General features: G+C 39.7%; 1 protein-coding gene and 1 long non-coding RNA gene across 5 annotated transcripts in view; one reads left to right on the top strand and one right to left on the bottom strand.

Moving 5' to 3' along the window:
• The window catches only part of LOC142488767 (uncharacterized), a 433,714-nt gene that overhangs the window by 176,281 nt on the left and 238,776 nt on the right, over window positions 1-18,657 (bottom strand). The gene's annotated exons all lie outside the window — the stretch shown is intronic.
• DNAJC1 (DnaJ heat shock protein family (Hsp40) member C1) overlaps window positions 1-18,657 on the top strand; it is a 118,382-nt gene that overhangs the window by 73,645 nt on the left and 26,080 nt on the right. For all 4 annotated transcript variants that reach the window (XM_075587550.1, XM_075587549.1, XM_075587548.1 and 1 more), the window contains exons 7-8: window positions 3,468-3,558; window positions 6,480-6,646. In XM_075587550.1, coding sequence (XP_075443665.1) covers window positions 3,468-3,558; window positions 6,480-6,646 — 258 coding nt within the window. The remainder of the gene's footprint in view (window positions 1-3,467; window positions 3,559-6,479; window positions 6,647-18,657) is intronic.

The following is an 18,657-nucleotide window of genomic DNA, read 5'->3' as shown; positions in this document are numbered from 1 at the left end:
AGTATGTTCATGTACTTCTCTTCCTGTCATTTCAAAACGGAGAAGGATTAACACCTGCTGCAGTCCCACCTATGCCCATAATAAACTAATATCAATTATTTTCTTCATTGGTTAAATGTAGCTGATGGATTCCTTTAAAGCTTAATCAGAACAGTGACTACATCTTTAAACTTGCTTCCATGGTAACCATTTCTTAATATTATTGATTTAATGATCAACAAAGACCAACCATAATTGCCAGACCTGTTTTTTTTTTAAATGTATATTGCTTGCCGACTTGTTTTTTTTTTTAAACACGCTCTTGTATAGCGCTGCTAGTTGTACGCGTTGTGGTTGCTGTAGAATGGAGCTCACAAGCTATGTTTTTGGTGCCTGAGGCACAGGGAGATAAGGTGACTTGCCCAAGGTCACAAGGAGCTGACACCGGGAATTGAACCAGGTTCCTCAAACTCTCACTGCCAGTCAGTGTCTTTACTGACGGAGCCACTCCCTCTCCCGATTTGCATATTTATTATATAACAAAATGTAATATCAGCCATTAGGGGGATACTGTTGGTTCCAGTTTGTTGAGGTGAGTTTACTAGCATACGGTACATCGTTCATTGCTGTTGTTCATTTAAGGCATTTCCCCAATTATAAAGCCCCTTTCCTGTCCCAGATATGACAGATCTGAATATGAGAATCTTTGTTCCCTAAAAGACAGTCGCACTAAGCTCATCAAAAAATATTTTCTAAAGTATTTACCAATTAAATGGTCTCGCTTAATCTCGTCATTACCCTCTCATTTCATCTTCGTGTCGTCCTCGAAACTGGGGTTGGGTTTTCTTATCAGCAACGTCTTATCTATTCTTGTAATGACCTGTCTCAGATGAAGGGGTGGAAGAAAGAATGGCAAGTTCTTGTGAACACGGACATACAATAAATGGGCACATATAGAGAAAGGAAGTCTTTACTCACCAAGTTTAATCTTGCCACAATTATGAATATAGAAGAAAAGATTGAAATGCTGGAGATTGCACAGAGGTTTCTAAAAATGTTATTTGGTCATAAAGCCATAGATGAAAGAGATGAAACCGCACTCCACTGGGCTTAGAAAAATAGCAAGTTCACTATATAGCAAAAGAGGAACCTAAACGGTTTATGGAATTGGGCAGTAGTGGAGTTTGTGCAAATACTGTAGTTACATAGGAAAGGACCTAGGGTAAGTGCTAGCAGGAATTAGGGTTATAGGCAACAGCAGAGAAAGGAAGAGCGTTCCCTTTTGGGCTTCACTCAAAATATCCCTTAAACATATTAAGTAAAAAAATTTACTTTTAATATATCCGGATAAAGCAACTGTGTGTCCACAAATGGCAAAAATAGAAACTTGGTTACAAGAATAAAAACATTAAAAGTAAGGCGTGTAATATAGTCCTCGCTGCTGTGCGGGCGCGCCCGGCGTTGCGCATGCACGTTTAGTTGCTAGAGTGCAAGCGGTGACGCACGCAGTTAGGGGCGTGTCTGACGTCACAGCGTTATGCCGCGCTGTGATTGGTTCGTGGCATGGCAGCAGCGCGAAAATACAATTTTATTGTATTTTCCGTGGTCTGCCGCGCCACTGCTCCTGGCCGTGCGCGTCTCTGAAGTATAGCAACTGCAGGCTCATACACTGCAATTATAATTGATGTGCACGGTAGCGCATGCGCGGGGACTATATTAGACACCTAAGGTGCCTAATGATTGCATCATGAATAATGTACAAACACAGCTTACAAAATTTGAATAAATAAACATCTAGATGTAATGACTGGAAACAGCCATATAGGCAACAGATTAGAATCATTAGATTTATTGTAGAAATACTTGTTTTTTTCCATGACAATGTTGATTCGTTTTAGGTTGTGATGCCTTTCAGTGGACAAACATTCTACTACTTGTGTTAAAGTGATCACGCAACAATTATGACGTCAATGTAACTTTAGTGAATGCAGTTTAGTGTTGTGGTTCGACCTAGCATTTCATGAAAACTCGCACGGAATGAGTAAGTTTAGGCAATTTTTATGATTGGATAGCAACAAATGTGCTACATTTTGGGCACAAGGGAACAGCTTATTGGTGAGAACATGGTTCAAATCACAGCTTTAGATCTTCTTGTGACCTTGACAAAGTCTCTTGATCTCACGGTGCCTCATGCACCAATAATTACATTGTAAGCTCTTCGAGGCTGGGACTTTGTTTTTATCACCTTCAATAGATAATTCATATATAGCATCAAATAGTCCCAGTGCACACCTTAAAATGACTTGCAAAATATTTATTTAAAAAACTGTGTTGGTTTAATTTAATTCTGCAACTTGTTCTTATAGATTTGGGTAACATTCTCTGTTGTACTCAAGTATTGTGAATCTTGGGTGTTTTGACTTTTCTAAAAATGTGTATTTTCTTCTATGGGAAAACCAAATTGACTGACAATTCATTCAATCTAGTTGTAGCTTTTTCCAAAGCTTTCACTGCATTGGAGAACCCAAAGTGGATCATTTTGTGCATGCGCTTCATGGTGCTTCCTCCAATCTGGCAGTCGGCTCAATTGAATTCATGCCTAGTAACAATTTCAAAAGGCAAAAAAAAAAAATCACTGATTTGCAATTATGAACTTTTTTTCCGCAGTGTACAGTAAAAATGAATTGTATCTAGTCCCTCGTGGGAATTTTAATCAAATTAATAACCTACTGCAGAAATCTGTTCCTTGGATGAATGCATTATGGAATTACAAGTGCAATGTTTCGAAAGCTCTGGAACTTTTTGTATAAAACGTAAACCAATGATATATAGATGGAGGTGACAAACGTTTAAGTGGCAGTATTTATTACATCAGTATAGTAAGAGCAGGTACAAGTTACAATAAATACTATTATGATTAAATAAATATAGTGCAAGCTCTTTCTGCAACTATACCTGTGTGCCTCCTCCATATAGAATCCAGATGTACAGCCCTGGCATTAAGGTAGGATGGACCAGGGGCAATTCTGCTGGATTATTAGAGTTCCACATCAACCTATTGCTGTAGAGATGTAACCGACGTAATACTTTTGCTGTTAATAAACAATGTTTAAAATCAAATGGTGCAGTTGTCTGTACATTTGTGCACCTAATGCTATCCTTATTGCAATTATGAAAAATTTCTTTGGGGAAACATTTCTGAATCCTCATGTAAGGGATTTTACTTACACACTATTATGCATGATCTTGTAGTTCTAGCCAAAGCTTTGCAGCATCTTTGTGTTGAGTTATGACGTGATTTATCACTAAATGGAAGTGTCTTTCTATGTTCCAATACATTTGTCCGATTTTCAGAGGACCCAGTAAATGGCCTTAAGCCCTCTCAGTAGTGCATTGGCAAGCAATGGTTTACGGTCTCTTCTGGCAGCAAAGGGGTCAACATTGTTGTTTATATACATTTTTTATTTTTTTACTATTCAATTTTATAGGATGCCAAACAGTTTTATTCGGAATACAATGAGAAGAAAATGAAAGAAAAGGAAGAAGCTGAAGCTCAAGCTGAACTAGAAGCCATTCTGAGTAAGTTTGTGCAGGTTTCTTTGTATACTTAAAATGCAACATGGATTCTAGTGTCATCACTGTCCCCAATGTTCTATTAGAAGTGTTGGATGTATTCAAATCTGGCCACAATCGTAATTGTGTTGCTCTGCTTATTTTAAGCCATGACGGCCCGGATGTATTTTTATGAAGGTTTTTTTATGAAGGTTTTTTTTTTTAATTGTAATTGACCATGCCTTTGTAAATTACCTTGCAATGCCTGAAGTGCAGGTTTGTGACCATACAATTCTGGTGCTCAGTATTTCATTATGTTTGTGAATTAAGTGATCTTAGGCGCTAAACAACTTAAAGTGATATAAACAAAATTGTGATTAAATAAAATATTATTTAAAGTGATATAGGATAATGTGATAAATTAGTAAAATATGTGATATTAAATAACCCTGCTCAACCCTCTGGTGGGACCTGTGTCACGGGTTCCAAGACGTTAGAGATATTTCAAACAATCCAGGAGGAGCATGTATGGGATAAAAAGAGAGAGAGAATACACAAATATAAGTGCAAATATACAAATATAATCGAGCCAAGATTACAGCATAAGCCATACTGCTTGCATCCTATACATCTGCACTTATATTTGTGTAAACTCTCCCTCTTTTTATCCCATGCATGCTCCTCCTGGATTGTTTGCAGTATTTCATTATGTCCATGTCGCAAGGCTGTGAAAGGGAAGATTGTTACTATTACCCAGTCTTTAATGAATAGAGAGACACTGTTGGAACAGCCTAAAGAGAGTACTTAAAACTCTTTAAATGGAGTTTCTGTACAATAGTACTCCAATCAGCACAATTGCAGTTTAATGAATAATATCCTTATTTTCTCATCGATATATACACCAAACACCAAACTAAGATTTTAAAAAGTATACATCCACTGGGTTTGCTTGTAGAGTACACGTCCTGGCATATTTTGCCATTTCCAAAAAAAATGCATAAATAAGTGGTTCTCATTGTGGTCCCAGAAGACTTCAGTGTGTGAACTTTTTTTCTTTTTTAAATCACGACTAGGATAGAGGTGTGGTATTATACAGCGGCGAGAAAAAGTTTGGGAACCCCAATGATAAAGACTGAAATGCCATAGTTTTTTCATGATCACCTTCTTGAATCAAAACCAGCCTCTTCTTAAATATCTATTAGGGTTTATATTAAGCAATTCCATGCCTTTTGAAACAAAATGATGTATGCATTAGACAAATAATGAGTAATTAAGAGTCAGGGTATGTGCAAAAGTAAGTGAAACCCTGGTTGTATCAGCTAAGTTACAGGGGATTATTAGAATCGGGTGTTTTAAATAATTAGGTAGATATTCAGGTGTGGGTTTAGGAGGCCCCACCCTATCTAAAGATCAGAAACTGTGTGTTTGGTCTTCACCATACTGCTGTGTGGAAACACCATGATCAAAAGAAATCTGAGGACCTCAGAAAAGCAGTTATTGATGTCCATCAGTCTTGAAAGGGTTACAAAACCATTTCTAAGGATTTGTGACTGCACCAATCCAGTGTCAAACAGTCTACAAATGGAGAAAGTTCAAGACCACAGTCACTCTACCCAGAAGCGGTCGTCCTACCACTATCTCCCCAAGAAGAAATAGGCAAACCACCCAGGAAGTTACGAAGAACCCCAGAGTAACATACAAGGATCTACAGGCCAATCTCATCTTGGTTAATGTGAGTATTCATGACTCAAGTATCAGAAAAAGATTGAACAAGAATGGTGTTCACGGAAGGATAGCCAGGAGGAAACTACTGCTCTCTAAAAAGAACATTGCTGCCCATCTGAAGTTTGCCCAAGAGCACTTAGATAATCCACAAGATTTTTGGAAAAATGTTCTCTGAACAGACCAATCAAAGGCAGAACTTTTTGACCTCAATGAGAAACATTATGTTTGGCGAAAACCAAACACTGCATTCGAAAAGAACAACCTCAGCCCAGCCGTCAAGCATGGTGGTGGGAGTGTTATGTTTTGCAGCTGCCTCAGGACCTGGACGGCTTGCCATCATTGACACAGCAATAAGATTCTGCATTGCATCAGAAGACTCTAGCAGAGAATGTCAGGCCATCCATCCGTGAGCTGAAGCTGAACCAAAAGTGGGTCCTAAACATACAAGCATAAACATTCTAGAAAAGAGTGGCTGCAGAAGAAGAAATTCCGCATTTTACAGTGGCCTAGTCAAAGGCCAGACCTAAACCCCATCGAAATGGTGTGGCAGGACCTGAAGCGAGCTGTCTATCCAAGGAAGCCCTCAAATGTCCCTTGGTTGAAGCAGTTCTGGTCAAATGGGTCAAATTCCTCAAAACCGTTGAGAGACTGACCAGCAGTTACAGGAAACACTTCGTTGAAGTCATTGCTGCTCAAGGGGGCGCCACCAGGTACTGAATCTAAAGGTTCACATACTTTTTCACACATGGATTTTGAAATTGAAATCATTTGTGGATAAATAAATGTTGAAAAAGGATCATGTTTTTGTGTAATTTGTTTAATCAGGTTATCTTTATCTATTATTAGGACTTAGATTAAGTTCTTATAATATTTTAGGTTTCAAATATGTGAAAATACTAAGGGGTTCCCAAACTTTTTTTTTTCTTCTCACCACTGTGCATAAACACAATTGTTTTTAAGTCTTAACTATTCCATAGGTTGTGCTAACTAAAGTACTTTGTCATTGTACAGTTGTGAAATTTACTTGTCACTGTCCCATCACATATCCTCAAATATTTACACACGTTAAAACAATTTTAGCGGTGTTTAGTTTTTATGTGTCTTAAATATTTGTATGTAAAAAGTGTTCACTTTAATATAATTGACAAAAACAGTTTACAATGTAGCATATCTGTGTTTAATGGTTAAACAGAGTAATTCACTCACATGCATTTATTTTGCAGAGGAGAAGAAACCAAAAGTAAAAAAAAACAAATCGGAATTCCCAGTTTATCCAGTATTTGAACCTGTTATTAATGTTCAGTCATATGATCAGGGAGTCAGTATTGAAGAAATTGAAGAACAAATGGACGATTGGTTGGAAAACAGGAACCGAATGCAAAAAAAGAAGGTAACTCAATAAAAACAAATTTCTCTCCTCTAGATAAACCTTTGTTTTAATCCAGTTAGTGCTTGATGGTCTTGCAGAATAGTCCCTCCATGATGGACTAAAATAGGGGGGAGGGGGTTGTTTTATTCGGCATTTACAGAATTAGCAATAAAATATTAAACATTAATAGGCTGTTATTTGTATATGTAACCAGCCATTTCTCATGTGTAGGGGTCTCTGACTGGTGGTCTTTTTAGCGGTGGGTTCTACTTTGCCATTCACTTCTGAAAAAGACTGAGAGACAATGTTTTTTGGTTTTGTGTTGTTTTGTTTCATGGGTTCCACTAACACTCCAACTTGTTGCTCCAAGTTATATATTCTGTTAGTTTTCTATTAAAGAGCTGGTCTTCTAGCTTACTCGTAAGACTCAGGCATTTGAGTGGTAGACCTTGGTTCCAGGGAGGCATAATGTTGTGGGAGTTGTCTCTCTCTAAAAGTAAATGCAGAATTGCGAGAACACCCTCACTTGGTGATGATGCTACAGTATATTCTTTAAAGAGGCAATGAAAAGGAGGAAGGAGAATACTAGGGGGTTCTCCTTGGCACCAGGATCTTGATGTAAACGGGCACTAGAGTCCATATCAATGAGTTGAGTCTGAAAATATTGAGGGTTCCCTGGACCAAGGCATTGATTCTATGTATATTAGTAGAAATAAATCTCCATTATTATATAGCATAAGCATTGTTCCATTTGTCTGTCTGCAAGATCTGTGGTGTTATCAGTTATAGCAAAGAGGGGTTATGTGGCCGTATCCTTGGTTGATTGATTGAAATCCACTTCAACGACCAACTTTTTGTATAGAACTGCTTTTTGGGAAAAGATTGCAGACGTAACTGGAGGGGGCAGTTTTTTTTCTACCTACAGACAAGTCCCAAAATAAAGCTTTGTTTTCTTGGGGTATTTTCTCTACACAAAAGGGAGAGCCTCGTTACCTGAAGAAACAAATAAGGGAAATGCAATGCCTCGTGCTGCTAGGAATATTCTCCAACTTATTAGAAACGGTCAAATGGGCAAGGTTTCATATGCAGGGTCTGCTAGTCAATTTTTTCGAACATTGGAATCGTAATACTGAATACTCAATCCAACACATCTACATTTATTCATACACCAAAGAGCAATTGAAATGGTTGTAAAGAAATCCCTTGTCTCAATTTTCCCAAGTCACAAAAAGCAAGATTGGGAGCATGCTTGGGAAGTTCATGGGGTAAGGTACTTAGCTGAAAATCTGGGTGGAAAACTGCCCGAAAATATACTTGAACGAAGGGTGGTAGCGAAAGCCATAAAGGAATTCAAAACAGGCAATAGGAAAAAGTCTAAAGATCATATCAGTCAACTTTACTACTGTAAAATACATAAGTAAGCAAGGTGGAACAAGGAGCCAGAAGCTTTTGACAGAAATCGATCTGATTTATAGCTTAAGTAGAAGAAATATTTGGAATTGTAACAGTTGCTTATGCACTTAAGTAGAGAAATATTATTTCCAGTAGAATGGTTGCTACATGAAAAATATTTCTTAATGGCGTGGAGATTAAGCGTAACCACCTCAGAGCAGGGGCAGTCAAATATTTTTATTGCAACGTGTACATGTCCAAGAAAAATGTCTGCCTCTAAAACTTATTTTAGAATCTAACGCCGTTTTATAGAGTGCTGTGATGAATTTGAGAGACTGGATCTACTCTTCAACCCCAACATTATGTGGATTTCTCTTGGATGGATTTTATATGGGTGTCATGGTAGACCAGAGCTTTTAACACCAAAATACCCGGATCCTTTGATTAAGCAAAGCAAAAGATAAAATAAATTGTGATTTATTTACAGAATGAACATACACAGCTTGATTTACAATTACAGCAAAAAATACACTTACTGGAACTGGGTCAAACGAAATAAAATGTTCCCAAAACCAAATGTTTCCAAAACAAAGTCTCTAGGAGCAATTTCCCAGGAGCAGGAGATGCTCGAAAAAAGAGCCTGGAACTGTGTTCGGTCAGCATCGCAACTTGCCGCTGCTGTTTACTCCGCTGGAGCTGCTTCTTTTGTGATGAAACGTTAAAATCTTGAAACTTAGATGTTTCTTGCATGAATCCTTAGATGATGTGAAACTCTTACAGCATGATGACTCTCTTTCCTGATGGGCTGCACGGGTTGTTATAGGGTTAACATTCCTATACTTAACTAGTGCAGCCTATCTTCTCCGTGGGAATATTTCCTTCCCCCTATCACGGAGTTGCCAATACTTTGCAAACCTGGCAGAGGGGGCTTCTCATTCTGCTCTGGGCACGTGCGCACTTTGCCCCTTGGCATATGAGACCTTGCCCCTCTTACCTGGTGCCGTTCAAGCTGGGCAGAGTGACAGCTGGCCAGATGGCTTATTGAAATGTTCTGCCTTTCCCCCTCCTTGCTAACAAAAGGTTTAACACCTCCATATCCTTGATCGCCTGTGAAGCTTAGGCCTCGTCCATGGTTGCTGCTTGCTGGCGGAGGCGCGCTCCCGCTCAGCACTGAGCCCCTACAGCCGCAATTAGAGCGGCTTTAGTAGGGGCTCGCCTACGCTTCCGCAAGCGTGCGGAAGCGTAGGCCTTACCAGAATTTTAGATTTCCCCGCTTGCCGGCGCGCAGGGCCGGTCACGTAAGCGGTTCGCCCAATGAGGGCGAACCAGCTCCGTGACATCACTGGCCCGCCCCCTGACGGCGCGCTGACTAAGGCCAGGGAAAGCACCCGCTTTCCCTGAGCCTCAGCACGCCAGCAGGTAACATGGCCGAGGCCTTAGAAGGCGGAGTAGCCCCTCGGTTTCCCATGCAAATGGATTTTTATCCATACTGAATGACTTTTTCTGAACATTACTTTAATAAAAATATAAACCTTGGGGACTTTTAAAACCATTTTCTTTTACACTTCTACAGAGAAACCTTGCCATGTGATACACTTTAACTTAACATATAACTCTCACCACCTTATACCTGGCGGGAGATACACTGAATCCCCCCTTGGTTCTGGGTTTCTTGGGCATATGCAGGGGGACCTTTGAATGTAATTCAATTCCCTGCCCGGTCTTACTGTTGTTGGTCTGTGCTGAAGCATGGAGATTTGGCGGTGAGTTGCAAACTGCTTTCTAGGGAGGATTTTATCCGGTGGTCTATGTTCCTGATGTCCTCAGGAATCTGGGGGGATTCCCGAGTACATGTTTCGGGGTACCCGCAACACTAACCCCCTTCTACCCAAACACACCCTGACAACATTTTACCGTAAAATCACCCCTGAAACTCGCGCCCTGCACATCTCAGCTGGTTGGCACTCCTGAAACAGTAAAAATACACATCTTTATTACAAATGCAGTTACATTCCATGATTGAGTTGATGAGCTGATAATTCCCCCATATGGCTCAGGGGCACTTAGCCGGGCCAAATACCTTTATTAATGGCCTGCGTACCCCCTCACTGTCACAATGGGATGTAGGCCAAGTTCTCTAAATGTACTAATATCAGCTTGATCAGTCCTATTAGAGGAACTTTGTGACAACTACTCATACAATTTGTTCAATAGTTTAAGACCCTAGATAAGGAGAAACTACCTCCTTGCCATTTTTCTCTTTTTCTGGAGGCACTAACTCAAGAACACTTTGAGCCTTTAAGACAGATCTTACTCAGAACTCTAACAATAAAAACGTTTTCTTAGCTGCAAATACTTAATCAATGAGAATTGGTGAAATACAAATCCTATCGTACTGAGTCTTTCTAGGTAATCCATCATAAAACAATAGTTTTAAGCCCTGTGATGCATTTTTTTCAAAGTAGTAGTGTACTTTATCACACCAGTCATTTCGTCCTAACCCAACCATTAAGAAAGGAGAGATTTCTTACCTAGAAAGTAGTCTGATGTCTAAAGCAATACCTGGACAAAGTACAGGAAATCGGAAAGTAAAATACTCTATTGGAATGGTCAAGAAGAGGCCAGAAAGCATCAAGGCGACAATTGCAAGGTGGATTGTAACTATTGGTTAAAGCCAGGAGAAACAAATTCCCAGTAACCTGAAAGCACAGTCTGCAAGTCCGTTGGCCACAACTTGGGCAACAAATGTGCAACTCTTCCCCTTCCGGATTGTTCAATGCAGCAGTGGGGTTATCGCTGAATGCGTTTAATATACAGCTTTGACCGCAGTTTCCGTCAGGCAATTGCTAAATAAAATTATGAAACTATTTGAATGTTTTATTGTGTTCCACCCAAGTTATACTGCTTTGGTATCCCAATAGTGGCCACTAGCATGATGGGTGATCAGGGAAAGAGAACATTAGTCTCTGACTATTGTAATTTTTCTCCATCCCATGTTTGTGAAGTATACTAATTGCTATAGTTCAGGGGTTCTCAAGCCACTCCCACCCCCCTCCCAACATGTCAGGATTTCAGGATATCCCTGCCTCAAAGACTGAGCCACTCATTGAGCCACATGGCTGCAGCAGGGGTATCCTGTAAACCTGACCTGTTGTTGTGGGGGGGTCTTGAAGACTGGAGTGAAGAACCTCCAAACTATAGTTACATATTCTAGCTATGTGAGAATCCAACTTGCCTGCAGGCGAGATGTGGGGCATTTTATAAGACAGCAGGAGACTTTTTCTGTCTTGCAATCCGCTTGGTGGGGATGGCGATTACCCAAGTGGGACAGCAGTTGCTGCGAATGAACGGGATGTGAATTTACCTAGAGCTATGATATCCTGCACTTGTGTATGCATGTTTCTTTGGCTTGGTCTTATTGCATATTAGGTTGAAAACACGGCAATATCAGCTTTTAGATCAAGCTTCGTCTAGAGTACATGTTTAATTCTGTTTTTCCATCATGCTGGGCACATAGTTCTGTAAAGATTGTTCTTTATTCATTTCGTACACATGTTTCGCTGTCTTTAAAGCAAGATACTATGTGTGTATTAACATTGAGAATTGGGGTGATTTAGGCTAGTTTACATTTTAGATTCTGTGTTGATCCTTTTATTTGTCATCAAAATTCACTGTAAACCGACACCGTTGCTTATGTTTCACTTCACAGGATGTAAATACTGCAATCTGTTTCCTGCTTCACATCTCCTTTCTCAATATTCAGGACAATACTGTTAATGCTCATCACGTTCAGATTAAAAGTATACTTTTAATCTTTTACCTTGGATGCCTTCCTGTTGCCAAACAGTTATTTTAATGACTTAAGACATTAACTACCATACTGCTGGAGGGGTAGCGGTGTATTTGTTTCCCCATGCACCTCTTCGTTTAGTAATAGAAAACATTTGCAGCAGTGAATTAGCCATGACCATTACTTGTTCATCAAAGTTTTTATTGCATGATAAAATATGCAGAATTATTTTTTGTATTTAAAACCATGGGGGTTATTTACTAAAGTCTCCCGGGTGCAAAACGAGGGCAAAGTCCGTGCAGAAGAATTGCACCAGATTTATCAAAGGGTAAAACTTTCATTGCTTTTTAATGAGATCCCTTTTCTTTGATGAATGTCTCTGTGTTTTGCACCTTTTTTCACCCTTCCTTTGCAGCTGGGAGACTTCAAGTAAATAGATCCCGGTATTACTATGTATCAGAAGTACACATTCACAGAGGAGGAATATCTGGGGCGTTCTTTTTCTCCCTACCCCAAGGCACCTTCTTTGTATTTTCTTTCTATACATGTTTCAAGCCACAATCGTCCTCAATAACGCCTCTTTCTACTGGTAACTTCACCTGTAAGTATCCCAGGAGCCACGGGTCACCCCACACACCACACACACACACCACACACACACACCACACACACACCACACACACCACACACACACACCAGAATAAATTGGTTATTCAGTATTGGGTGATACCTTTTTTTATTTGGACTAACAATTTGTCATAGGACAAGTTCTCCTCTCTTCCTACTGATTCAGTATTGCCGACGTCAATCAGCCTTTCTATACAAGGGCCGCGCACGGCAGGGAGAGGGGAGCCGACAGACAGCGGCGAAGATGAGGAAATTCATCTTTTTGTGTGTGTGTGTGTGTGTGTCTGCACAAGTCTAATACATTTTTTCTTTTTACTAATGTTTTTTTAAATAAATAATAAATTACACACACACGTATACACACACACACACACACACACACACGTATACACACACAACACTGTATACACTCAACACTGTATACTCACAAAAAGCATGCAGCACGTGCGCTCGCATAGGCACGCATGGCCGCATGCGGTATATAACAACTCTTATACATAAAGCTTAGCCCCTTGCAGATGCACTTACCAGATAGTCCTCCTACTGTCTCTGTACGTTCTTCCTACCTACCAATTAGATTGTAAGCTCTTCAGAGCAGGGACTCCTCTTCCTAAATGTTAATTTTTAAGCCTGAAGCACTTATTCCCATGATATGTTATTTGTATTATTTATCTATTATTGCCACGTGTATTACGACTGTGAAGCGCTGTACATTAATAGCGCTATATAAATAAAGACATACACATAATTTGCACATTCCAGTACAAGTGAATACTGCATGGTAACCTATTCAATTGTTAACCATACAGCAACCCAAGGGGTTAAGTTTCAGTTTAAAAATACTTATTTTCTCAGTCTCCTTTGATGTCCCCTGGGTTTACCTGGTATTTTCATTAATGAGCAAATAAAACAATGTTTATAATTGTACATCAGTGTACAGATGTATCAGAGATTTTGCACAATCTCTAGGTTATTTGAAAGGTAATTGTGTACATTTCTGAGATAGTTCTGGCAAACGGGGGGACAGAGCATTCTCCAATAGCTTACAGATTTAAAAATGTATGATCTAATTCAGAAAGATAAAAAATATAGATTTCTGACACGAACGTTAGATGGGTGCAACAATATCAGATATGACGGGTTGTCTGTATTGCACATGTCTGCTATTTGTTTTCCCATCACAGATTAAAATTAGCCACATCAAAACAGATGTCCCAGTGTGCATTAATCGTACGAATGCAACACTGGGAATAGCAGTACTCTAAGGGTTACAGGGAGAGAGTTGTAGGGTATTTTAGACTCTCGAATTCATTTGAGTTTAAAATAATTCTCCCAGCCATAAATGTCACAAGATTGAAGAGTTGGATATGAGACACACCCACACAAGTTTGACTTATCCTAGTCATGGGCAAAGTTTTGAGCGTAAATTCAACAGTGTGTTATCCATAACACGTGAGTTCTAATATCATCAACTTCTGGACCTCTGACAAAAACTAAATTTGTTCATTAGGTATGTATAGGTTCCCTGTTTTATAATTGTATCTTATGAACTGGTCTGCATTTATATATTGTATGTCTTTGTAGTATTCATTTTCTGTAAACCAGCACACTGCCACTTTTTGTAAATTAAACGGCAAATGTAAGAAGTACGGTCTTTGGGCTCTAATTTCACCTAGTACGTTTCTGAAAAGATGAACCGTATTTTCGGACAATTTTTTTTTTTTTTTTTGTGTTCATTAAATCTTTTAGTAAACGGGGGACCAAGGACTCCTGAGGGTAAAACCTTAAATTATTCTTGCTGGTGGAAGCGTAATTTAGGTGTAGTATGACAGTTTTTGGGAAATCGCTCATGTTCAGTGCTTTGCGGGGAAGTAGTCGAGTCGACTGGATAGTTTTAACCCCTTTCACATATGTCACATGCACACAGGTAGTGGCGTTCGTGACACGGCACTATAGCTTTGTTTACAGCCTCGAGATAAATATTAAGTAACGCAAATTTTAGGCTTTTTCTGAAAAGCTTCTCAAATCTAACATTGAAAGATTGGAACAATTGACTGTCACACTAGGATGAAATGGGCTTTTGAGTATATATAATTAAATGTATTCTATTATGTTACTCTTTTCAGGCAGCAGAAAATTAATTGAAATTCGTTGAATGTACTCTTGATGGCTGGTTCTTATTTGTCTTATTGTATTTGGAGATTTGCAGAAAGCTGTGCTAATATTCTTAATGATATTTTCATCTTTTGAGTTGGTAAGCGATATGCTTGGCCATTTTAATAACTAATTGGTCTCTTGTCCAGTATGTTTTCTACTGATTTTTTTTTTTTTTTAATGACAAAGCCATTTTGACTCTTTGGTTACAAAAATGGTTGTAATTCTCCATAAAGAGTAAGTTGTTGACCTGTGATGTGACAAAATGGCAGTGATGACCCTTAGGCCGCAATTATAGTGCCGGCATCGGCAAGCGGAGAGTATAATCGCACCCTTCGGCTCACTTGTGTCCATGAAAAAACAGTGCTCATCATTTCTATACTTTGTGTCAACATAAACTTTCATGTTTAAATGTGTTTTTTTTTTTTTGTCTTGAATATTTGCTACAGTAGGGTCTTGAACGGGGTCGGTCTATTGAGTATAATCTACCCTTATACAAATTACTTTTTTTTTTTTTTTTAATTCACAAGTTTGTATGTTAAAAATAAGTTTTAAAATGGAATGTTTGTGTGCAAGTCTAAACCTAGATATCGTACATATTCCAATGTTTACCAGGGGCCAGCAGGTACAAAATTACTTATTTGAACTAAACTAATTTCCACTTGAGACGGAGTTTGGATAATTATAATTGCAGTAATCTCCCAACCTAAGAATAATTATATGTGTGTATGTATGTAATATCTCACTTGCATGCTCCTTACTAGATATGTCAGTGAAATTCTCCAGTCATTTTATGCTTTGGGGAAATATTGCTGTAAAATAATACTTAATTGTCACTGGTTTAAATTTTCTAAGAGCTGGAGGACATGTGTATTATTCCCTTAGGAGAGAGTTTGGTTCCTTAATTGCATGGATCATTTTAAACATGAGCTCATCCCATTTTGTGGTAAGACAGGTTACCATGCCAATTGTTTTTCTTTTTTTCTTTTAATGGTTGGTGTCTAGTTAATCTTCCAGTGTCTATACTGAAAGCTGAGACTCTTCTATCCTTCTGTCCATAGCTCTGTTACAATCACAATCTTAGTTGAAGGTGATCATTTTGTAGCCTTCAATGAGGAATGCACTTGCTAATGTTTAAAGGTCTAATCGGAGGATTAGACTAGCAGGCTGCGGTGTTGATAAGTGTTAACAATAGTTAGTGGGGACAATATCCTATTCATTATCAGCTCTTCAGCTTTTATATAATCAGATAATTTAACAAAAGTCCATTAGTAAACACTGGTCTGAAATTCCACGTTAAAACCTATTATTGTTATATTTTATTTAGCCAGTTATATAGTAGATGAGCTTTTCTGTGAGCGTTTTTACCTCTACTCAGCGCTTCTCCCATCTACGCAATTACGCAGATTTGCCTCAGATTTTAGTTCGAGATCCAGTCTTTATACAGTAAAATATTTTTATTATTACAAGTACTGAGTTACACAAACCATTTTCATCCCTTGTTGTGCAGCATATGGCCCTATAGAAACTGATTACCCACACATTTTCAATTTGTCACATTTAGACAGGTTTGCAATAATTTATCACATTTACACTGCATATTTGTATTTAATACTGATGGATACAAATCAGTGCATTATATATTTTATGTTAAATAGATCACTTAATTCTGTATGTATGCAACAAGGCACACCAGGGAGTGTTGTTAAGGGGGAATAGTTTCATAGCCTATGTGTACTGGGTAAAGAGTTACTGCATTTAGTGCCTTTAATCACATAATAGAAAGTGCATTTATTGCTCCATAATTACACATCCCCGTAGTGTCTTTGTGCACTTATTAAGTGTTGAGAGATTAGTAAACCTCTTAGCTTGAAACATAGCAATGTGAACACTGATATTATGTGGATTTCGATCAAAGAAATTGGTTCAATTTAGAAAGTCACCAACTAGGAACTTTGAGTCATTAACTCCTGACTGGAAATGCGTTTGTTTCTAATTTGCTTACTTAATTTCCTTGCACCCTATTTTGGGTAAAAAGCTGTGAAGCCCTGACCTAAAGAAATTCAGCAGATGGGGGAAAAAAAAAAAATTATTTCAATTAGAAACAAGGTTTACACTAGTTTAACCAAATATTGTTCTGAATTTATGGACACTGCGGTAATCTGAATCTTTGAATGTGGCCCCATGCTCACTCACAGAACTGTTTATTTTTTTGCAACTGGCAAACACAAACGCAGAAATATAGCACCGGAGCTGAAATTGACGAGGTTAAGCTCCGGCGACCCTCTGCTTCCAACCTGTAATCATTTTTTTCTTTTTTTATTTTTAATTATGCATGTAGTGCTGCTTTTAAAGGAGCAATCCAAGCCAGCTTTTCATTTTTTTTTTCCTCCATTTTGTTGAAGAGAGTTTAATCAGGGGGTCTCCGGAGCTGAATCCCAATATTTACAGTTCCAGTGACCCCTTGCTTGCAGAGATACAGCCCTCCTAAGGCCTTGACCCCGCAGTGGCGGACGCTGCACGGACGAGAGCCCTCCCCTCAATGGCGCCGGGCCCGCTGCGAGGGGGGGCCGCAGCGCTGGGGCGAGAGCTGCTCCTGCTCTCAATAGAATTGAGAGCAGGACTCGCGTCGAGCGATACGGCACGCCCCCCGGCGGTTCAGCCAATGAGGGCGAACCTGCCGGTGACGTCATGGCCGCGCCCCCGTCACTCCCCCACCACGCCCCCCTCCCCCCCGGTTTCTCTTCCTGCAGTGAGCTGCAGACCAGGTAATCGGCTGCACACGCCGCCAATCTCGCGGGCGCGCGTTGCAGCGGGGATACCGGGGCCTTAGCCTAAGGGGGATGCTTGTATCTCTGCAGTTTAAAGCTCCCGAGTCACGTGGGCCAATAGGAAGCCGCACAGTATGACGTCGCGGCTTCCTATTGGCCCGCAGGCTGTGGGGAGCTTTGTCATTAATGTGAACCCTGGATGCGAGCCAGAGCGGCTACCTGCACCCCGTACCAAGGTATCTCCGGAAGCCGGGAGTCCCCGGACCGGAAATAAATGGGGTTCTGCTCTCTGGGAAGATATTAATGTGTATGGGTTGAATTCATAAAGGCATGTGGCTTTAATAGCTGCTTTAACACCATCTTAATATCAGTTTGTCAGTTTGTACCACAATGGATACTTTTAATGCTTTTTACAAATGAAGATCTCTCTGATCTTTGCTTTGCACTCTGCTAGCGAGCAGTGGATCTTTTTCACTACAAACTGTGTGGATAATTGCAAGTCCTACAAGGACAGTCCTGGTGAATGGCATGTTAGGAACGATTTGCCTGATCAGGCCGTTTTTACTTGCTCTATTCTAAATCCACTAATGGCATTTGGTTATGTCTTCATGATCTGGGTATAGACTAGTCTAGGGGTACTCAACACCAGTTCTCCAGGCCCCCGCTTCCCCCCTCCCCCCAACAGATCAGATTGTTAGGATATCCCAGCATCAGCAGAGGTGGCTCAATCAGTGGCTCAGTCAAAGACTGAGTCTCTGATTGAGCTACCTGTGCTGAAGCAGGGACTGATTGAGCCATCTGTGCTAAATCTGGGATATCCTGAAAACCTGACGCATTGGTAGTCCTTGAGGCCTGGAGCTGGCCACTCCTGGTCTAAAGAAAGCATGTAATATTTATCTACAAAGTGAAGCAAGGTGCAGCATGTATTCAACAATGAATACAAAACTGGCACATTTTGATGACTCGGACACAGAGAAATGAGGGAAGCTGCCTAAAACCAATCTCTTTTTCTTCAATAAGAAATGGAACAAGAAGTGTGTAGCAAAAACGTAGTGGTACTGTGGGTCTAACTAGAAAACAGTCAATAGAAAAGTAGCCGCCTCTGCACCTGTACCATAACATTTTGATCGGTCTCTGTCTGTCGGTCTGTCTATCTCTGTTTCATTTCTTGTGTATGCTCTCCTTTGCAAAGACCATTTGATATCACTGCCATCTTTTTTTAGCATTAGGATGGGGTTGGAGAGGGAAGCGGGATCTCAAGGCTGGTGGAAGTTATTACACATACTTGGTTGAGTATC

The sequence above is a fragment of the Ascaphus truei genome, chromosome 2, assembly GCF_040206685.1.
Source record: "Ascaphus truei isolate aAscTru1 chromosome 2, aAscTru1.hap1, whole genome shotgun sequence".
Taxonomy (NCBI): Eukaryota; Metazoa; Chordata; class Amphibia; order Anura; family Ascaphidae; genus Ascaphus; species Ascaphus truei.
The sequence above is the reverse complement of the archived record's forward strand: the minus strand, read 5'-3'. Positions and strand labels throughout refer to the sequence as shown.